This window comes from Papio anubis, chromosome 14 (genome assembly GCF_008728515.1).
Source record: "Papio anubis isolate 15944 chromosome 14, Panubis1.0, whole genome shotgun sequence".
Lineage (NCBI taxonomy): Eukaryota > Metazoa > Chordata > Mammalia > Primates > Cercopithecidae > Papio > Papio anubis.
Window position 1 is genome coordinate 55452051 of NC_044989.1, and position 24311 is coordinate 55476361.

The 24311-nt window shown below is 35.3% G+C and overlaps 1 protein-coding gene across 3 annotated transcripts in view; it reads right to left on the reverse strand.

Annotated features, from left to right (window-relative positions):
* Nucleotides 1-24311, reverse strand: part of RTN4 (reticulon 4) — a 79461-nt gene that overhangs the window by 17506 nt on the left and 37644 nt on the right. Inside the window, exon 1 of one of the 3 annotated variants that reach the window (XM_009184185.4) lies at nt 20673-21391. The exons of the other annotated variants lie outside the window; for them this stretch is intronic. Within the exon in view, the coding sequence (XP_009182449.1) occupies nt 20673-20706 (34 nt within the window). The 5' untranslated portion in view covers nt 20707-21391. Of the gene's footprint in view, nt 1-20672; nt 21392-24311 lie in introns of those variants that run through there. 3 annotated transcript variants of the gene reach the window in all.

The window sequence follows — 24311 nt, forward strand, 5'->3', positions numbered from 1 at the left end:
TTCCTTTGCTCTTAAGGGTACTTCTGTGGGGAAAACTATGTATGTGAACTGCACAATGTTGGATATTAGTACAAAGTCCTTAATTGCTGCTAGTATATCATGAGTACTGTTTAGGATATTTTAAATGCCCAACACTGTGTCCAGTACATAGCAGGGATTCAAACACTTATTTCAGTCACCTAAATGGCTTGAATGCTATTAATTTAACATTCTATATATGATTTCGAGCTTTGTTTTCAAACTCTGATTTCAACTATTTATTCAAATATTCCCCAACTTGTTTGGTACAGCCCTGCCTAAAACATCTAAATGAGCTCAGTGCTATCCCACTAGTTTCTACTATTGTACTAGCACAACTGACGACTGACAAGAACTTGAAATGGTCTATCTATAGGTTGTCAAAAAGACATTACGAATAATGTCATACTGAATAAGGAGATAGGAGCAATGCTAATAGGTTTCTGGCAATCAGCAAACACTTAATGAAGTGATACTGTTCAAGTAACTCAACCTAGCAGAATGAGAAAACTCATTCTGATTCTTGAAGGTCCTGTCCACCATTACAATTCTAGGAAAGATAAAACATGTAAAAGCAAGTCAATGAAGGTATAAAATAAATACTGCACTGTTATGAGAACTCAGAAAAGGGAAAAACTGGAAGAAATGTTAAAAGACTGTGAAATATTGTAAATGGAAATTAAGCTGGGTCTTGAAGAATGAATGGCATCTAGAAAACCTAAAGGTACAGGTCTAACTGTAAGCACCTTTCTGCTAGCAGTGGTTCTAACAATTAATGCCTTTTTTTTATTATTAGGAGGGTACAGTGAGAGAACGGGGAAGTGATGATAAAGACAGCCCTTGGTAAGATCACTCTTTCCTGTGAGGCTCCCTTTGTGCCCTACAGCAGTGGTTTAATACACACAAACAAAAAACTTAGGTTCTATAGTTGGGTCACAGAGACTAAAAAAAAATGACTGCATAACTTACAAGCTATGTGACCTCAGGTAAGTCACTAAAGTCCTCTATATTTCAGTTTCTTCATCTATAAAACGTACATTAAAATAGGAATGAACAAAAGGCATAAAGTTTCTAGATAGAATGGAGAAAAAAGTTGAGATTTACTGCACCCCAGGGTGACAACAGTCAATAACAGCAGACTATATATTTCAAAATAACTGAAGAGTAAATTTCATGTCTCACCACAAAAATAATAGGTAACAAGGTGGTAATTTAATTAGCTTGATTTAATCACACCACATTGTATACCTGTCAAAACACATTGTACCCCATAAATATATACAGCTAATGATTTGTCAAAAAATAGGAATGATCTCGAGATGTGATTCACTAGATTTTTCATTAGTAAGATAATTAATGTAAAGCACTTAATAGAGTACATAGCATATAATAAATTCTTAATAAATGTCAGGGCTATTTGTTATTATTATTATCACCACAATCACATTATCTAAATAGTAAATATATAAAGAAGAAAATTTCAAACGTATTATTAAAGTCAATAAACTATACTGTTGTGTCGTACTGTAAACATGTTACTTTATAAACCACATTGGAAAGGATTTTAAACCTTATCTAAGTTTTTACTATTATAGGGTAAGTAAAAGCTAATAGCCCAAAGGAATAAGCAGGTAAGGTATACCTCAAATCTATTTTTCTTTTCTTTCTTTCTTTTTTTTTTTTTTTGAGACAGTCTTGCACTATCGCCCAGACTGGAGTGCAGTGGCGTGATCTCAGCTCACTGCAAGCTCCACCTCCCGGGTTCACGCCATTCTCCTGCCTCAGCCTCCCGAGTAGCTGGGACCACAGGCGCCCGCCACCACACCCGGCTAATTTTTTGTATTTTTAGTAGAGACGGGGTTTCACCGTGTTAGCCAGAATGGTCTCGATCTCCTGACCTCATGATCCGCCCACCTCAGCCTCTCAAAGTGCTGGGATTACAGGTGTGAGCCACCGTGCCCAGCCTCTCAAATCTATTTTCCAAATGAACAAATGCTCCTTTATAAAAGTGGTTCTCAAAATGCTCAAAAACATTAACCTTCAAAATCACTATTGGTGAAAAGTTAAAGTAAATGCAGATGTGCTCGCTATTTTTTACTATCATTAAAAACTACTCAGTAAAACCTGGCCATGAAATCAATGACTGTAGATTTGAGAGGTTTGTACTGTACAACATAAATGTCTAATCAAACCTCCCTAATATAACAGAGTTACTGTCTAAACAGGTGTAGTGACTAGATATGATTTATAATTAGTCTGTAATTTCTACCTAAATGAATATGGTAAAAGGAAATATCAGGTCTGGGATTCAAGAGACCCACATCCTAGCATGTACCAGCTCAGCAATTTTGTGATTTTGGATAGGACTCCAACCTCTCTGGCCTTCAGTTTTATCGTCCATAAAGGGCATTCATCTTCTCTCTTTTCCCTTAAGGAATTAACATGATCTATAGTCAGTACAAAGATACATACATTAGTACTGCATTCAAATTCCCTGTCAGTGGATCCAAACCAATGAAGTTGTACTACTGTGGCATTATCTGTGCTCAGTATAATTTAAAAATATTTCCTTCCTTTTTAGATCTATATTTTTTTGGGGAGAAGGAAGCTTAAATATTTTTATTCACACCAGTCTTCTGATTTGAACCTTCCTAGAAATATCTTAAGTACCGGACATTATTAAAACTTTAGGAATATAACAAATTCATATTCCTACAATTTTCCAAGCAATTATAAACTCTATCATTATGGCAACTGTATGAAACTTTTTAAAAGTATGAGAAATGATACTCTTAAGACTGATAGATGTTTGACTGCTGATCTACATTCTCCAATCTCCACACCTTCTTTATTTCCTGAGCACATAAACTTATGCCAAACACTGCAGTAGCCTATACAACATTATCTCTTTCAATTATTAAAACCTAATGAGCCACTGTGCAGAGTGGCTTATGCCTGTAATTCCAGCTCTGTGGGAGGCCGAGGTAGGAGGCCAGGAGTTTAAGACCAGACTGGGAAATACAGAGATCCCTCATCTCTTAAACAAACAAACAAATAAACCTAATGAAAGGTAGGCTTGAAAGAGTGAAACCCAGCTCCTACATGACTGGACCGAGATCACATCATTAATAAGTGGCAGAACATGGATCTGAACCCAGGATTCCTATAGATAAAACTCATATTCTCCGTTGTATGATGCCAAATTGAAGGCTCAGCTGATTAAAGTCCTTCAAAATGTTATACGTGTGTGTGCATAACAAATGGGCAAAGCGTAGGCAGATAATTACAAGATGCAAGATGAATCATGAAGGCCAACAAAGGCTAAGTGAAATTAACAAGATAGTTTAATCAATAAGGGACAAATTTTAATGTGAATATTTCACCTACCGTTAGACCCAAAAACGGAGAAAAGGGCTTTACTCCAATATATTTGATAAGTACTTTCCCACAGTAGAGAACTATAATTAAGTTGTTGAAAATGACTTTCAAAAACCATGTGAATCTAATTAAATAAAATTAGGGTATATTTATGCAAGAGAAGTGTTACATAGCCATTTAAAAAAGTGATACAGATCTACATTATCACAGAAAAATGTCCATAATGATAAATGAAAACAGAATGTTACAAAAAGACTCACAGTATATTCTCACTTAAGAAATTAAACATATAAAGTCTGAAAGGATAACCACTAAGCAGTGTTTTTCTCTGCATAACGGGAATATCAATGAGTTTTACTTGCTGCTTTATTCTTTTCTGTGCCATCTGAAATGGTCCCACTCTATTGGCAAGTATGAATCATTACTATAATCAGAAAAAAAATCCACACCATTCTGTTTCTATTCGGTACTACTAAAGAATCTACGAGTGTTATTTTTCACAGTAGGCTTTCCTATTGGAAAAAGAACACCCTCTCTGTTAGCTTAATAAATATTTGGATCCAGCTGACAAGTTAAAATTCTAGAGTATTTAAGTTGATGATTCTGGTGTTCTGGGTTGAATCAGGTCAATTTCCCCAAAGTTGATGATACCAGAGTAGTCATGTATACGGCCCAGCAGTACTCAATGATCACAACCTTAAATAAAATTAACTTTAAGAAAGTACAGTAAACCCTAACCTACCACTTCCTTTCCTCTTGTCTTATGGTTCCTAGGAACAAGGTCTTTTCAATAAATGGAAAAGCTCTGAAAATTACATGCGTAAGCCCACACATACTGCACAAAAATATGTAAGCAGCTGCATGAGAGTAGCTCAAAGCAGGTATCACAACAGACACACTGAAACAAGCACTAGGAATGCTCTAGTGGAGCCATCAGACCCTTTAGAGCACTGGAGAAGAAAAAAAGGGAAGAACAGCCAAGAGAAATGAGACAACTAGGCACTGATAGTCACACATAAGATAAAATGAATACATCCTAAACAGGAACATCTGAGAGGCAATCTACACTGCCACCAACCCCACTGTGCAAAGTACAGAAGAATTTCAATCTTTTCCTGTAAAGAAGCTGAAGAGATTGTTAGTGAAGCTGCAAGAATGAAAAAATATTAGTTGCTAGCAAACAGTATGGCTGACTTAATTGACATTTGCCAACAAAATTTCTAGTCCCTTACAGTTTCCTCAAATTGGTTTTAATAAAAAAAGTTGAAAGATTGTTTATCCAAGATAATTGATTCTCAATAGGAGGGAGGTATAGAACTTTACTAAAATCCCTTCTGAGAAATATAGTCAAATACTGTTGGCTTCTAATGGTCAACAAGAGAATTATTAATTTAGATTCATTAGTTAATTTAGAAGTTTGTTCAATCCTGATACCAAATCAGACAAAGACATCACAAGAAAGGAAAACTACAGATAAACATCCCTTATGAATCCAGACGCAATAATCCTCAACAAAACACTAGCAAACTGAATTGAGCAACATATAAAAAAGATTATACACCATGGCCAAGTGGCCTTTATCTCAGAAATACAAGATTGGTTCAACATACGAAAATCAATCAACATAATATACCATATTAACAGGATAAGGACAAAAACCACATGATCATCCCAATAGATGCAGAAAAAGCATCGCACAGAAAAAGCATCTCACTAACTCCAACACCCTTTCAAGATAAAACATTTAACATATCAGGAACAAAAGGGAACATTATCAAACTGACAAAGATCATCTAAAAAAACCCACAGCTAACCTCAAACTAAATGGTAAACATCTTTCCCCCTAAGACCAGGAACAAGACAAGTACATCCATTCTTGCCACTTCTGGTCCAACATTGTCCTGGGGGTGCTATGCAGTGCAACTGGCCAAGAAAAAGACATACAAGGCACCCATGTTGGAAAGGAAGAGACTAAACTCTATTTGCAGATAACATGATCTTATACAGTAAATCCTCACTTAAATGTTGAGGATAGCTTCCTGGAAACTGTGCCTTTAAGTGAAATGACATGTAACAAAACCAATTTACCATAGGTTAATTTATATAAACAAGACTTCAGTTTCTATGGCATATTTCTGGTGACAAAAACATCATCATATTCTAAATAAAGGTTGGGCGCAGTGGCTCACGCCTGTAACCCCTGTACTTTGGGAGGCCAAGGCAGGCGGATCACCTGAGGTCAGGAGTTTGAGACCAGCCTGGTCAACATGGTGAAACCCCGTCTCTACTAAAAATACAAAAATTAGCCGGGCATGTTGGCAGGTGCCTGTAATCCCAGCTACTCGGGAGGCTGAGGCAGGAGAATCGCTTGAACTCCGGAGGCAGTGGTTGCAGCAAGCTGAGATCACACCACTGCACTCCAGCCTGCACAAGAGAGAAAGACCCTGTCTCAAAAAAAAAAAAAAAATCTAAAGACTCAAAACACTGCTACTATTAAACATTGAAATAATGTAAGCTATACATACATTTAAGGAAGATTTTTTTAAAACACAATTTTTGGTGAATCAGTGATGGTGGTTATAGCAGTAGTGGGTTAAACCAAGGAACAAATGTTTACAAAGCAAACACTGCGGTAGGAGCACCTCCTACCGCCACCACACAGTTCAAAAACAGCAAACATGGCAGGATCACTCAGTGCCTTCACACTGCACCATTGATTGTTGTGCATTTGCATCATTATTGTATACCTTATGGGTTTTTATTTTACAATAATCTGCATTCATTCATTCATTCATTTTCCAACCTGCTTATTCCAGTTCTGGGTCATAGGTGGCCAGAGCCTATCCCGACAGCTCAGGGTGCAAGGCAGGAACCAACCCTGGACAGGACAACATTCCATCACAGGACACACTCATACACACACCCCCACACTCATACTGAGACAACTGACACACACCAATGAACCTAATGTGTACATCTTTAGAATATGGGAAGAAACCACAAAGTACCCAGAGAAAACCCCGTGCAGACATGGGGAGAACATACAAATCCCATACACACAGTGGCCCCAGCCAGGAATTGCTTTTTTTTCCTCATCTACATTGTAACGAAACAACACTGAACAAAACAATGATATGAGGGCCTGCTGTATACATTTAAAAAATTCTAAGCAATCCACAAAAAAGCTACTAGAAATAATGAATGAGAGTCCAGCATGGCTGTAGGACACAATATCAATATACAAAAATTGTATTTCTATACACCAGCAATAAACGATCTGAAAATGAATTAAATAATTCCATTTATAATAGCACAGAAAAATATAAGATACTTAGGAATACAGTGAAAATAATTTTAAGACATATAAACTATAAATAACACATTGTCGAAAGAAATTGAAGACTTAAATAATTGGAAAGACTCCTGTTCATGAATTGAAAGACATTAAGACAGTAACACTCCTCAAATTGATCTAAAATACAAACACCATCAAAATCCCAGCTGTCTTTTAGCAAAAATTGACAAGTCAATTGCAAAATTCATATGGAAATATAAGGGATCCAAAAAAATAAAGAAGAACTTGAAAAAGTACAACAAAAGTTGGAGTACTCGAACCTCCCTATATCAAAACTTCCTAAAAAGGTATGGTGATCAAGACAGTAGAGTAGTTACACAAGAACAAACAGGTAGATTAGTGGAATACAACTGACAACCCAGAAATAAACCAGTACATTTATGGTCAACTGACTTTGACAAGGGTGCCAAGGCAACTCAATGAGAAAAAAACAGTCTTTTAAGCAGATGGTGCTAGGACAACTGGATATCCAACAGCAAAACAAATAACGTTGGATTCTTCTACTTCATATCATATATAAAAGTTAACTCATAATGGCTCAAAGAGTCAAAGTTAACAGCTTAAACCAGAAAACTCTTATCTTTCTTTCCTATCTTTTTGTTGTTGTTATTGTTGTTGAGACAGGGTCTCACTCTGTCGCCCACGCTGGAGTGGAGTGGTGCCAAAACAAAGCAGGCAGCCTCAGCTTCCTGGGCTCAAACAATCCTCCTGCCTCAGCCTTCCAAAGTGCTGGGATTATAAGCATGAGTCACGGCACTCAGCCAGAAAACTCTTTAAGAAAAAAATAAGTGTAAATTTTCATGACTTTGGATTAGGCAATTATTTCTTACATATAACACCAAAAGCACAAACAACAACAAAAAAAAAAGATAAATTGGACTTCATTAAAATTAAAAACTTTCACCACAAAGAAAGTGGAAAGATACCACACAGAATGAGAGAAAACACTTGCAAATCAATGATCTGATAAGAGACTTGTACTCAGAATATATTTAAAAACTTTTACAACAGTAAAAAACAATTTAAAATAGACAACAGGTTTGAATAGACATTTCTCCAAAGAAGATACACAAATGGCCAATAAGCACATGAAAAAACACTCAACATCATTTAGTCATTACAAAAATGCAAACCAAAACACAATGAGATACCACTTCATACCCCCCAGGATGGATATAATCAAAAAGATGAGCAATAACAAGTGTTAACAAGAAGTGATGAAGATTAGAAGCCTCATACATTGCTGATGGGAATGTAAAATTCAGTTACTGTGAAAAACAATTTGGCAGTTCCTCAAAAAATTAAATACAGAGTTACCTTATGACCTAGCAATTCCACTCCTAGGAATTTTCACCCAAGAAACTAGAAAACCTGTGTCCAAACAAAAATTTAACACACAAATATTCATAGCAGCATTATTCAGGATAGCCAGAGGAGACAGACAACCCAAATGTCTATCAATTGATGAATAGTTTTTTTTAAAAAAAGGTATATCCATATAACAGAATATTATTAGGCCATAAAACAAAATGAACTGCAGTAGTCCTCCCTTACCTGCATTTTCCCTTTCCCTGGTTAGTTTCCTGCAGTCAACCACAGTTAAAAAGCAGGTGAGTATAGCACAATGAGATACTTTGAGAAAGACACCATTCATTTAACTTTACTATAGTATACTGTTACCATGATTCTATTTTATTGTTAAAGTTAATTTCTTACTGTAACTAATTTATAAATTGAACTTTATCACAGTTATGTATAGACAGGAATAAACAGTATATACAGGGTTCGGTCCTATCTGCAGTTTCTAGGGCATATGCAAGGGGTCTTAGAGTCTTATACCTCAAGAATAAGGGGGAAACTACTGTACTGATACATGTTACAACCTGGATGAATCTTGAAAACATATGCTAAGTCAAAGAAGCCAGTCACAAAAGGCCATATATTTTATGATTCTGTTTATATGAAATGCCTTTAATAGGCAAGTTATGAATGCTGTAGAGACAGAAAGTAGGTAAGTGGTTGTCAGGGGCTGGGGGAAGAGGAGTGACTGCTAAAGGGTGTGGGGGCCTTTTTTGGGAAGGGGGTGAAGAAAATTATCCTGGAAATAGATATAAAACTTTAAAAAAACATTCATTTCAACATACTTCTCTACTAGGTTGCAAACTCCATAAAAGAACATGTATGTCTTAATACCCAACTTTATCCCCAGAGCTGAGCAGAAAGCCAAAAACTACTACATTTTCAATATTATTGTTGACTGATTAGAATGAATGTATACCTTATGACAGGTTACTAATTCTAATTGATGTATTTAAAAAATGTTTCTATGCTTTAGACTTAACATTTATTTTATTTACACTATTTTCAGATGTCTACATTTATTAAATAACAAAAAAGCTTTCAGGTAATTTATAAAAAAGAAAACACTGTTTTGCAGGCTTGTCTCCCCTTACTAGACCCCGGAAAACTGATAAATGCCTTTCATCTTTATATTCCCATTACCTACATCATTAATGCTTGCTGCATTGTCTGAATAGCAGCCAGATTATTTTTAGAACAGAAACATTTAATTTTCAAATTAAAATAAAGGACACCTTTCAATAAGAACTACAGGATCACCAAAATGCTAATTTTGGATTCCTCGGTAATCACTTTAGTGGCTCCTTATTTTTGAAAAACCAAAATTAAGACAAAGAGTTTATATAAGGAAAGTTTAACTTTTCATGGTTCCTCAAGTTTCCTATACTGCAGAATAAAGGGTTAATCATACAAGGTAACCCTATTCTGTGGCCTCAACCTTACTCATATAAAATGTTCATTAAACATCCTTTCAAAGATCTGAGATGAATCTAGCAGTACTTTTCCATGTATAACTTTGGGGGAATGCTTATGAATTGCTAAAAATAATGCTCATCAATTTTAACAAACCCTTGTAGTTTAGAAAAAATTTAATGCTCTGCAGTCCTTGCCAACATTTGTTTCCAAGATAAAAATGTGGAAAATGATTGTGTTTTGTGTAATAGCATCTTTATCAAACTAAAATTTTAAATCAAAATAAGTCAGTACACTTAAATCTTTTCTTTAAAATAAAAACTTCTCGCTCAATGCACAGTAAGAAGAGTTGCCTACATTTGGTAATCATAAATGTCATCTGCCATAGCTAAAAATAGTGTCAGCCTGCATTGTGCATGCCTTACATGCAGAAGTCATCCAATTACATTTTAACTCAAATCAAATTCTTACGTTCTTCTTTGAATAACCCGAAGTCAGGTTTCAACTTTAAAAAGCTTTTGTCTGGGAAGGCGGGGCAGGGGGGAGTTCAACTGGCTTGGCTGTTCCTAAAAATACTAGGACAGGGAATGGCTGGCAAAAAAAATACCTACTTTTGAAGCAAAAGCAAATATTAAGTTCACTTTAATAATGCCAGGTGAGGAATGAGAATGGCAGTTAAATAGGAAATAAACATATATAAATATTAGAATGGTATTAAAATTTTATGTTTTTCACAACCATAATGTTTATAATAATTACATATTTATTAGGAATCACAATCCTTAATCAAATTCTTCCCAAATGCCAGGAAAAGTAATTAGAATTCAGAATTGAAAATTTAGTACTTACATAATAGTAAGCTTTTATCTCAACATAGTAAGCATTCACCTGAAAAAGGATCTGTGCAGAGTTTAGTTCTCTTCATAAAGACATTAAGAGGAGCTTGAGTCCTATTTCTTTTGAGTCCTATTTCTTCCTTCAGGTTAGTATCAATATGATCTGAGAAGATAATGTTATCTCTGTTTCCCTGCGTGTAAAATTAGAAAAATAATACCCACCTAAGGAAGTATTTGAAGCTAAACTGTAAATTTCACATATGGAAATGCTTGGTGAACTGAACACACTAAATAAAGGTACTAAAGCTCAGGAGGTAAGAGATAAGGTCAAGAGATAAGGACAAGAAACGCAATCAAATATTAAATGTGATGCTTAGCTAAGCCCTGATTTTTTAAAAAAGGTGAATTCAACTTTCTCTGAAAGTGTATCTAAAGAGGTTTCAATTAGCAAGTCTCAGGCTCATGGGTACCTGTTATTGCTACAAAAGTATCTCATCCAAATACCTGGCAAACCAGCATCTCTCTTGGCTCTCTCCTCTTCCTTTAACTAGAGTTTTTTAAAAGATACATGCAAAATTTCAGATCCTTGTCTCTTCCACTAAATCTTTCCTATCTTACTTCGACAACGTTACAGTGCTTTGGTGAATTTGAACCACCACGCCTAAGAAAATAACACTTTACATGATAAACAAATAGCACCATAAACAAACAGCAGAATTTCTATACTTCCCCTTTCTACAATGATTTTGTAATCTCCCAGTCTGAGCAAGGCACTGTGTTGAGAACATTGTATATACATTACCTCCAATTACAACAATTCTAAAAAGTATTATCTGCATTACATATATGATGCAAATGTATCTGTATATTTGTAATGTAAACATATTGTTAAATAAATTGTGTAGGGTTACAAACTGAAATTCAAGTCTGACCATGAAGGTCTCACTCTATTATACTCTTTTGTATTTAAAGGACTATACTAATATTATATTTTGTATATCACTCTTTTGTATTTAAAAGACTATATTAATACTCAAGTTTGCTTTTTAGCCTACTTGAGAATACCAAGTGCTGTTTCTGCCTTAGTTTAAACAATTGAGACAAGAGACACAATGTACTAACACTACGAGTAGAGTTATAGGTGAGACCAATAAATTTCATTAAGAGATTCAGTATGAATAAACCATGTTTTCTTTAAATTGTTTTCTAGAAGCAATCAAAACTGTTCTCACCTTAAAAATAATAAATGTATACTATAACTATATATGTAATTACATATACATAAAAACTATAAAAATAGATTAAAAAGACATTGGTGAGTTTAAGAATGATATAAAAATTTTTAATTAAGCAATAAACTTGACAAAGCATATAACGAAAAGAGAAATACCATTTCTAGAAAATCTCCAGCAAATAGAAGCCAAACATAAAGATGTGAAGTTAAGTCAATGTTTACTATTCATTTTATTAAAAAAAAATCCTACACCTAGGATAGAACCTTATTATTATTACAGAGAACAAATGGCCTTTACAATTAAAATCGTTTTAAACACTGCGTTTTCACACACATACTCCTTTCCCCACATAATATGAACTAAAACATGGTTTGTGATTTTAAAAATATGTATTCCTAGCTCTCTAGTAACCAACAATATTTGAGGAGTACAAGATTCTCTTACCCAAGTTTAGTATTGTTAAATGAGTCCCTGCAGTTACGAAGTTGCATACGAAAGAAAATTTTCATAAGAAAACATCCGCTAAGTAATCTTCAAAATTAATCCAAGCTCATAAATATTCCTTACTGTTTAAATTCACCATCCAGCCTCACTCATTACCTAAATGTCTTGTCAGATAAAACCACCCAAATCAACAGTGCACAATTGCAAATCTTGCTATTAACCTGAAATTCCACACAGTTAATGTTGTGAGCTACGCTGGAGAACTGCTGACAGTCCAACAAGGCATTTCAAAACAGAGCCTCTCACTTCAAAAGATTAGGAAGAGCTCCCGGGAAAGTACACTTTTAAACCACTAAACATTTTTTGTGAAGGGACATTATAAATGATCCACTGTGAAATTCAATCATAAAGCAAAAGAAGCCATTTTGTGCTAGTATACAATTTTGTGGCAAAAATTACATTCCCCTAAATTCCAAAAACCTGATTCATCCTCCGTTTATTCTAAAACTTTATGCACAGCTGTGATTAAAAACTAAATTATGTTAAGAATGAACTAAAATACATTTATTTTCATAGTTACTGGTTTTCATGTGCCAAGATAAAGTCAATCAAATTCTTTTTGTCGTTGTTGTTGTTGTAAGACAGGGTCTCCCTCTTGTCACCCAGGCTGGAGCAGAGTGGCACCATGATAGCTCACTGCAGCCTTGACCTCCTGGGCTCAAGCAATCCTGCCACCTCAGCCTTCCGAGTAGCTGGGACCAGAGGCATGCACCACCACACCAAGCTAATTTTTTAAAAGTTTTGTGGAGACAGGGCCTCCCTATGTTGCCCAGACTGGTCTCGAACTCCTGGGCTCAAGTAGTCCTCCCACCATGGCCTCCCAAAGTGCTGGGATTATAGGCATGAGCTACAAGGCCCAGCCAGTGGTCTTTTTCCTATATTTCAAGTAGAAAATGCCTCAATATGTTGCAGGAACATAAAAACTACCTACGGCTGTTTACTGTCTTCTAAGGATAATATGAATTTCTCTAAGAGAAAAGTGAAGTTCAATAACACCACACATGCTTCATTTATAATTAAATTCACCAGTTTACTTCATTAGTTCATCTAGTTTTCAATATTTCCCTTAATCCTAGACTCTATTTCCAGCTTTACTAGGAGAAAACAACAAAAAAAGGGCAGAAAACAGTTCTAGTTTCTCACTCCTAGTTTTCCTAAACCATGATAATTTTCTCTTTACAGAACAATCCTACCTTTAATTTCATTTTCTCTAAGGTAAAGCTAAGTATCTTCTCTTTAAGTATGTTGGATATACATGACTCTCCCTACCTGCACTCACTTCAACGACTTTCAATTGCAAAGAACGTTAAAATGAGAACTTTTCCTATGACAAGTCTGTATTTCTGATATTTTGATAAGCATGTAGTTATTATTTTAAATTACTGGAATTGATCAAGACCTACATAAATAGAAACCTAAAATTAGAAAATAAACTGGTTCAATGTGTAATTTACTGTAGTTTAAATTTTCCTTCTTACTGGCATCTAAACTTAAAATAAGTAGGCACCAAGTCTTAGAAACAGGAAGTTACTGCTCAAAATCCTATTTTCTACTAACAAAAACGAAATGGCGTTAACTCTAGAAACTTAAAGCTTAATATACTAGAGTTGGGGGAGGGGAAAGCTCAAAGCAAATTACTAGTTCAAAACACAGAATGAACTTCACTAGGAAGTAAATCAGTTATATTTCTTCTTCCATAACCTTATATAACTATTGTACACACAATATATGTTCACCGAATCAACGAACAGTACAAATAATTATCATTAATATTTGATAATTTGATAATTTTTCAGTTTTTAAATTGCATTGAGCTTCATAAGTAAATGTTATATAGAATATAGTAGTGATATAGTATTTGAAGAAAGACAACACAAAATATTTTAGTGTCTATAATACGTCAAATGCCTAAGGGGCAGCTGAATCAAACAAACTTGAAAGCCATGAAGCAGACTAAAAAAAATACACACACACTCAGTAATATGTCAGCCTTATTCATGATAGAGCAGAGAAATAAGTATAAACGTGGTGTCGGATCACTGCTCCAAGGATGCAAAGAAAAGTACTGCCTAAATTAATCATCATCCTTCAGCCCAAATTCTAGCAAGAGATGGGACCAAATGAATACAGTCAGCCCTCTCTATCTGTGGGTTCCACATCTGCAGATTCAACTAACTGTGGATGGAAAAATGTAGCTAGGCCTATGATGACTGCATTTGTACTAAGCAAGTATGGACTTTTTTCTTGTCATTATTCCCTGAACAATGTAACAACTATCTACATTGTAAAAAGTAACTCAGAGATGATCTCAAGCATGCAGCAAGATGTGCGTAGGTTATATGAAAATACTGTACCATTTTATATAAGGACGTGGGCCTCTGTGGATTTTGGTATCCATGGTGTGGGGGGACGCACAGTGGAGGGCTGGAAATAATCTCCTGCAGATACTGAGATGGCTGTAAATAAAAAGGGAACTTGGGGGACACCCAGAGAACAAATTTAAGAATTCTATTCTCTGCCTAGATATTCTGCCTACATCCAAGCATGTAATCCAATCCTTAAAGACGAAAAGAAATTATTCTCCTGGCCCAGGAAATTCCCACTAGGTTTAACCTTTTGACAATACCTGTACTAAATGACTAACCTCACCTACCTTCTTCCATGATTAGTGTGACAGACAACTGCCTGCCTTTTTTATTGCAGTGAGGACAATACGAAAGAAGTGTATGACATTCAATAACATGCCACAACTAGACAATGCACAAATAAAATATCAAAACATAGGCCATTTTAGCTTTTATATACTTTTCATTCTTTGGTTATTCAAGAATAAATTATATAAATGCAAATATAAATTATAAGATAAAAACAAAGGCTTCATGCCAGCATGGACCAGTGGTATGGTCCTGTATGGGCCTGATAAATATTTAAATCTCTCGTTTTCTTGGTTTCCTTATCAGTAAAATAGAAAGTTGGAATAAATGATTAATAGAATGTCTTATTTACAGGAATATTCTAAAAATTCTGAATCTACAGAAGTTCCTTAAGTTGCTGAATTGTTCCTTTAAGAAGGGGAGAAGTGGGGAAATCCTTTTTCTAATTTCTCCCACTTGAAAACATATTTTAACATTTTCCAAAAATTTATGTGGGTTTAAGGCCAGAAGTAAACCTGGCTGAACAATGGAGTTCTCAGTCTTTCCCTTCACTGAGAAGCTGCACCAAGTCAATCAGAAGATCCAGTGATGAAGCCACCACTGTTGTCAGCCTTCAAAAAAATTTGGAGGCTGGAAAAAGAGCCAAGATATTTATGAATAAATAATTGTAATAAAAAGTACAAAATGAGACCCCTTATGCCCTTCCCTTGGCGGGGGGGGGGGGGAAGTACAAAGTGAAAACTGAGGGATGGGAGTGAGGAACACTGAACTACCTCCCCTCACTAAGGGAGGCTTAGTGAACACCTCAAGGAGAAGTCCTTTGTAAGGACTACTTGAGCAAAATGAAATGGGAAGAAAGGGTATTCAAGGTGGAGAGAAAAACACAAGCAAAGGCAAAGAACAGGCGTGTTTAGAGAACAAGTCCTTCAATGTGGCTAGAGACAGGGAGTAATGAGAGATGAAATTATAAAGGTTGGGGCTAGGCCATGGAATGCCTTTTAAACGTCTAGGATAGACACTATAAACTTCATTTGAAAAGTAAGTAAAGGTAAATCCCTTAAGTGCCATGATTAGAGCTACATTTTGGAAGAGTAATTTTAATTTGGCTGTGACACATATAATTTAGTGGAAAGACCAGTTATGGGTCCTGGTAAGGATTAGTAGTACACAGACTTGAGTAAATAAAATTGAAAGGGTATTTCCACCATTGGTCCCAGTGCTTACACATTCTTACAATACAAAGCTGGTTCTTATCAAGTAACTTAATGAGTTAACACTGACAAAATAACTATCTTAGAGTAAAAACTGTAAGAAAGGAATACATACATTTAACCTTAGCCAGAGATCCATGATGGACACTCACATTCACTAATGAAAATAATTAGTACAATCTTTCTGGAGAGAAGTTTTGTAAAAGGCACCCAAAGCCTAAATAACATAACCCAGAAATTTGCAAGTAATCACGAATAGAAACAAAGACATATTCAGTTATAATCATTTCAGCATTGTTTCTACAGGTTGAGGTATTCCTGTAATACTTGGGACTAGAATACATTGGAATATTTGGAAATATTTTGGAATACTTGCATATATATAATGAGGTATCTTGGGAGTGAGGCCCTAGTCTAAAGATGAAATTCACTCCGTTTCATCTACATGTTATACCCATAGCCTGAAAATAATTTTACGCAGTATTTTATATAATTCTGTGAATGAAACAATGATTGTGTCAAGTATTTATGGGTGGAGTTTTCTACTTGTGGCATCACATCAGTGCTCAAAATGTTCCAGACTTTGGAGCATTCTGGCTTTTAGATTTTCAGATTAGGAATGTTCAACCTGTACTTGCAAAACTTTAGCAATAACCTGATTTAACTACATGGAATTAAAATATTGTAGTCATTAAAATAATGTACAGTATTTAAAAAATAAAAGTTATTTCCCCACTTAATGGGAGAGAAAGACTACGGAATAAAATATACCACATAACCCTCCCAACACACATTATCCTGTTAAAAAGATGCCCCAAAAACCATTCTCTATGTGATGTGAGTTTTGCTTTTCTATTTACCTTCTAAATTCTCTATAACACATACCTATGTAGTGCTGCACTACTAACCCAAGATCTAGAAGATTATCTAATGAATGCCTAAATATTCAGTTCTAACCAAGTTTAGAACTGAAAGGAGAGTCCTTCCAATCAGTAGACCCCGTAATTATTAATTAATGCCAAAGTTCCATTGTTGGGTATTTTGTGGCCTTCCCAAGTAAGGCATTTCAAACACCAAGACCCCTGCTCCTCTCTACCAAAATGGCAGTATGAGCTTTACTCAAGGCTTTCAAAAAATGTAAAGTAGCTTATCACAAGATCAGAGAGTCCTATAAGAATCTCTACGCGGAAGTATGCTGCAGAAACAGTCCAAAACTAGTTTGTCTTGAGATATAATTACATTGAGTTTTAATGCTAGAAACATTTATTTCCCTATCCTACAGAAAGAAACTTCTCTTGAAGGTCACCTCTGGCACATTAACTGACAAATCCAAAGAGTACTGTAACAATAAAGAATAGTGTTGCACCTACTTTTAAAATTCAACAAGACTCAAAGATTCACATCCATTTCTCCCTCATATTAACCAGTTTCTCTAAGTATTTAATTGCCCACTCCGTCTTGAAAATTCTTACCCCCCTTAGTATCAGTTATACTGTCTTGCTTCTTTCACTGCTCTATAACTCCTCATCTTCCCTGATGCCGCAGACCTCCGTAACACAGGTTTTAGGCTTGCATTTCTTAATAGTCAGTTCCTTCAGTGCAATCGCCTCACACAGTATTTACCTGCCTCCCTCTGCATTTGACTCTCAAATTCAAAGTGTTTGAAACCCAACTTGGCATCTTTTCTATTTTAGCTTTATTTCTCCTAATACTAAAGGACTGTGATTGCCAATGTTTCACTCTAATTCAAACTTCATGTTGCCCCTTGAGTCTTTATACCTCATCCTTGTCCTGCAAATCTATACCAAATGCCAAGTATTCCTTCCTTGAATTTCTCAAATCTACCACTTCTTTTTCCTTCCTATTTCAGGCCACATTCAAGCCTATCTGTTTTAAATCTGGGCACAACTACAGTCATCCTAACTGGTGTGGCTATAGGTTATTCTCCCCCAGTTGATCTTACGCGGCACGCTAAACCAGTCTTTCAAAACTGCTATCATTTACCATTCTCTACTTTAAAACTTCCAAAGCCTTTTTATTTCTTTTACAATGAAATCCAAAACTCAGTGTCTTCTGCGGTCTGGCCCAGGGTATCTTTTCCATAAAATCAGAGAACCTCTCAACTGGAACCCTGCACAGCATGCAAACGAGGAAATTAAGACCAAAAAGGGTAAGTTTCTTGTTCTAGCCAAAATCAAAATATACCAGAAACAAGGCTTAAACCCTAGATCACTGTTTCCCGAATTTGCCCAACAACATGAATTACACCAGGATGCTTAATATGCAGATGGCCAGGCCCTATAAAATCTGATTTGGTAGGTCAGGACCTAAGGAATCTGCATTTTTAAGCAGCACTAGATGATTCTCGTCTACAGAGAAGGATGAGGAAACCTAATCTAGATCATCTAAATTTTCTACATTCTTTGACTATACCAATCTTACCTTTCAACTCCTGTCCTAAATATTCTGTTCTACCCAGAAAGTTATTTAGTGTCTCAACTACAGCTTTTTAGTGGTTATATCATTCTCCTACCCCCATCCAAATCCCTAGGCCTACCCATTCCTTCCTATTTTGAGCTCCTAAAAATCTTCCGACTGCCTCACTCAAAATTTCTCATATAACCCCAATAATCAAATACTATGTAAATGTCATTTGTCATAAGTATCCTCCTAAAGAAAATATGAATATGTAAAACAATACAAATTATTAACACTTTTAGCCTGAAAGATTAAATATCTTAAATACCAGTTAATCAGCACGCACGCACGGTGGTGTGTGTACCCCACCTTTTAAAGAACACTGAAATCAGAGCATCTCTCTCAAATCTGTCACTATGCTATACTGGTGGTCAGGGGGAGAATGCAGTAGAAAAATGCTTAAGTATATTTTAAAAATTTACCTAGACCCTAGATTAGGCTCTTTTTCTGCCATCAAACTTTTTTTTTTTTTTTTTTTTAGGAAAAACTCATTCCATGGTAGCTTCCAACTTCTGTGATTTCCAATTTAAACCTTACTCTTACTCTGTAATCTTAAGTTAATATTACTCTAATATTAAAATTGGCTGCTGATAGAGAAAATACTAAAACATAATTTCACCACTGAATCAGAAAAACAGGCAAAGTTAATCTTACTGACCAAAACAGCCAGACAAGTACTAAAAAATATTAGGCCATTCCACTTACAAAGTGAGGCTCCCCAGAGATATTCAGGAGTAAATTCAATTTTACATTTGGGTACCTAAAAATAATCAAACACATCTCTGGAAAAAATATGAACTACACTGGATCTTAATTTCTCCTGTCTCATAATACCCTTAAATTACTTTAACAAATAAAGAACTTAGGATGTTATTTAATGATCTAAGACTTAAGTTATTAATAGAGTCTTAATAGTTGCAGAATGAGCCCTGATATGACTTTTCACCTACTTTTAAGGCCTGTGTTTACTGTATTATCATTTGTATCATTTTCACTTAGCAAAAGCTACCATGTATCAATTCATCAATCTGTAACGGCTAACAGGATGAAGAAATAAAAAAAAAATCCTTCTCTTTAGGTTCACATATAAAGAAATCCTAAAGGCAAAACCCAAAGCTGTTTGGTTTTCTACTGTTTTATAAGTTGCAACCATAAAATCTTACCAATGTCTCAATATGATCTCAATCTTAAATTCACCTTTTCCCCACATCCTTATTGAACAAATTTTTAAAAGGATATTGTAAAAGTTACTGTAATTAGCTCTACATACTGCTTTTAGAAATATTGTTGCCAATCCTGCTTGAAGGAAATAATTTTTTTAATTATAAAACTTGAATGTAGCCAGGAAAAAACCTGCTTATGTAGAATGTCTATTGGAGCTACTTAAAAATAGCTCTAATAATTTTAAGTTAATTTATTATAAGTGGTTAGATATACAGCCTACCACCTTCTTTAAAAAAAAAAAAAGGTAGATTTAACCATCTACATAATAAAATATTATTTAAATATTCATTCTAGTCAACATTTTGCCATTTACAGGCTTAAATTCTTACACAATGATCCACTGAGATTTGAAAGGATCTGGGCTTTCAAGGGGGAGGAAAAGGGATCAAAATCACTGATTGGTCATTACAAGGACAAAGGTTAGTGACTTAGATATAGACATGCATTTAAAATTACTCTGTAATCATACTGTGTATAATTTGAATGATTTCAAGATGCATATAATCTGATTAAAAGAAAGTTGGTAATAATTTTAAAGGTTCAAATCAGATTTTCAAAGAAAAGAGGCTTACTGCAAACGCAGTATCTTGCTACCTACAAACCTTTGCACAGAATTTCAACTACACCAAGTAAGGTTTGTTTAAATAGTCACGGAAAATATGTCACTACAAAATACAGAAACAGCAATGTATATTTACCACATCCAAGTGACGAACAAATGAAATCTGTCAGATCTATACTGTTTACAATGTGCAAGATTAGAGAACAGAACCTAAACGGCAGGACTGAAAAGACTAAACCGAATGCCAGTGAAACAGAACAGCATGACATTTTCTGGTATACAACTAAATGTAAAAACACGTGAGATAGCTGTTTTAATCCTTTAGCCTTCTACTCTTCAGTGGTTTCACTTTTAATCCAAAATATCTAAATTCCAAGGCTTATACATAGAAATATATTAGTGGTCACATATAAAAACTGAGTAAGAAATTAAAAAGCAGATATACCCTTGTCCTTCCAATTTTTCTTCTGACCGTCCATCTCTTGTCACGATCTGCTTTGCAGCTCCAATTATTAATTATGCATACCAACAGAAAAGCTGTAACTGCACAAATCTACTCCCTGAGACATGAAATACCCGTTTCCTCAACCGAAGTCTGCAGTCTCCTCTGCTGCACAACTGCAGCAGAACTGAAGTCACCTGACGTCTTCTGGGTGTGGAACAGTCTGACGCAGTGCAATCTGTAACTAGGCTACTAATACTCCAGCATTAATGCTTTCCTTCTAACTGTTGATTGTTTTAGGCATTTGCCTTGTTGCTCATACCAAATGGAGCTGCATTTGCAGGGAGAGGGCAGGTTACCAAAAGAAAGGAAGTAAGGGTTGTTCTTAGAACTAACCACCGAATGTATCTGAAATGCACTTAAAACCATATGCAGTTTTTTTCTTTCTTTTTTTTAACACATGGTCGAATTATGCTACTGGTTTTCACTTTCATTTGAAACTCTAAAATTGATGGTTACCTGATAAGATAAAAATGGACTGATCAAATAGTAATAGCCTACATTTCAAGCTTGTGAAATGATGTCTCCTTAATTGCTCCTAAGTTTATTAAGACATAAAACATTCAGCATTTTGCACCTTATGAAGGGATAAGCGGAAAATAAGTCAAATTAGCAATGTTTATTGAACATATTACTTGAACAGAAAACAGACTTCAATGTTAGCAACCTAATCTTCCTAATATCTTTTTTTCCTTTTACAATTATGGAAATCCAGAGACTTACAAACATACACTTACTCTTTTTTTTTTTTTTTTTTTTTTTTTTTTTTTTTTTTTTGAGACGGAGTCTCGCTCTGCCACCCAGGCTGGAGTGCAATGGCCGGATCTCAGCTCACTGCAAGCTCTACCTCCCGGGTTCACGCCATTCTCCTGCCTCAGCCTCCCAAGTAGCTGGGACTACAGGCACCCGCCACCACACCCGGCTAGTTTTTTGTATTTTTTAGTAGAGACAGGGTTTCACCGTGTTAGCCAGGATGGTCTCGATCTCCTGACCTCGTGATCCGCCCGTCTCGGCCTCCCAAAGTGCTGGGATTACAGGCTTGAGCCACCGCGCCCGGCCCATACACTTACTCTTAATCATCACCTGCTCCAACTCAATCTTTCATTATTTATTAGGTATCACTACAGACACTATAAATAGATTCTTAGCTTGGGGAGATGTATTCACGGGCTAATGATACTATCTGCCATGAGAAAATGACATAAAAGCAAACTATAAATTTTATATTTTTTTCTGACACAGAGTCTTGCTCTGTCACCAAGGCTGGAGTGCAGTGGCGCAAGCATGGCTCATGATGCAACCTCAACCTCCCAGGCTTACGCGATCCTCCCACCTCAGTCACCACAGGCATATGCCACCATGCCCAGTTAATTTATTTTTTATTTTTACACTTTTTTTTTTTTTTTTTTAGAGACAAAGTCTCCCTGTGTTGTCCAAGCTGGTCACAAACTCCTGGGCTCAAGCAATTCTCCCGCCTCAGCCTCCTAAAGTGCTGGGATGAGCCACCACACATGGCCTAAAATTTTACAGAAAAATATAAAAACAAATCTATGTACAGCATTTTAAAAATCTGTGTTCAACTTTATAAAACTGACTTTCATTCCAATGCAGTGTCTCTAATTACGTTCCACAATCAATTTACCTGATACATATATCCACCTAAGCAGAAAAGGCAGTAACAGAGCAGCTCAAATATTTTAAAGAGGAATTTGCAAAAATACTGTAAGGTATGTAGCCTATGTACAAAAATACATACTTAAGACTGTATAACTACAATGAAATAGAGATATTTTCTGGAACCTGCTATCTGTGGGCTGCAAAATCCTTAATATCAGAAGTGGCTTGATATTAATATACACTCCTATTATGTACCCACAAAAATTAAAAACATCTAAGAGTTAAACATAGAAAGAACTAAAATTAGGAAAATGAGAGGGGAAAAAGGAAGTGGCTTGAATACCAATGACACATTTATTTCCCTATCTGCCTCTCTAACTCCAAACATAAATAAAGAAAAGTAATTTTTAAAAGAGCCCAGTATTCTCAGCTCAAGTTAATATTTAACTTTAAACTTTATTCACTGAACCCTTGCATAATGTGATATTTGAGAACCCAGTCATCAAGTCATATCATGGCCTGAAAACGTCTGGCCTCTTCACACAACATTCAGAATCTCTAGCTATTTAGTAAATACAAAATACTAATTTTCTAATAACAAGTCCCTTAAAACTGAAAGCCAATAAATAACTAGCATTAGAATAAAATACTCAACTATAGTATTAAAACACTATTTTCAAGTCAGAGATTACTTCACTAGTAGAAGAAAAAAGCCTGAGAGGGGCACGAATGTGTAATAAAACATACCCACTCATCTAAACATTAAACATACCTAATAGCACCCCTGGCAGATTAAAAAGTCAAAATAGGACCCCTGAAGTTTAGTAAACATTTCAGCCTACATAATGACATCTACTTCTTTAATTTTTATGGGCTTTGTAAGTGTACAAGGAAAACTAGCTTGTGGAAATCAATTGACGTTTTGCCCAGTTCTTTCTTATGAAGTTTTTCAATTAGACTTGTTTTAAGTTTGGCAAGATAAGCAAAAAAGTGCTTAAATCTGAAAAACTGGTATGACACAAATTTGTTAAAAGATGTAAAGCTAGATGGGCTATGTTTATTGTGAAAATCATATAATCTCTACTAAAATAGAAGCCTTTAAGGACATTGCCTGACAAAAAGTAGGCACTATGTAAGTGCTATTTACTTACCAGTATGCTAAAAATAACAATCAAACTAAGAGACAACAAGACAAGTAAGGCACATCTAGGAAAGCTTATATATTAAGTCATTTAATTCTAGGCAATAACCCAATCTTTCTAAACAGAATTGTCCCCCTCTCATACACAAACTATTGTCCTTGCTGTATAGTTCTATTATTTTCCAGCTGAGAAAAATTTACATATGCATAGGTAATATGGTCCTACTCCACAATGAACCCCAACTTAACAAGTCAAAGAAAGGATATAAACCTGTTAAAAACTTATCTTCATTTATTTTATTTTCCTTCAACCACATAACTTTTTAAAAAAATTAAAACTTCTTTCAAGGACAATTTGTAAGTAGAGCACATATGTCCCAACTTGCAGAATGGCATTTTGATTATCTGATACAAGAACCTCTTTTCTCTTAAAAGCAAAGGCTCACAAAGGAGAGGCCACAGAAAACTCCTTTATTTATACTGCAAGCCAATAAAAGTGTTGTATGAATTCTAAGTCCTATTTCATATTGTGTGTTTGTGGAGGGGAGAAGAGGAGGAAAGCAACCTATTTTCCTGAACTCAAAATCAGCTTTACACAGAACTTTTGAAATAAACTGTTCAAAGTTCGTATTTGGCAATTTCCCACTCCTCAATGTCCATGTCCCCAGTATCCCCTTTTCCCAAGCATGACAAAAAAATCAAAGATGAAAACTTCCCCAAGCACATATCCATAATGTCTTTCCAAAGGGTAATATGCTCTAAAATTACCTACATGGTTTCTCTGCTCACATCTCAAACCAAACTCTCTTTTCCTTAGTGCACTT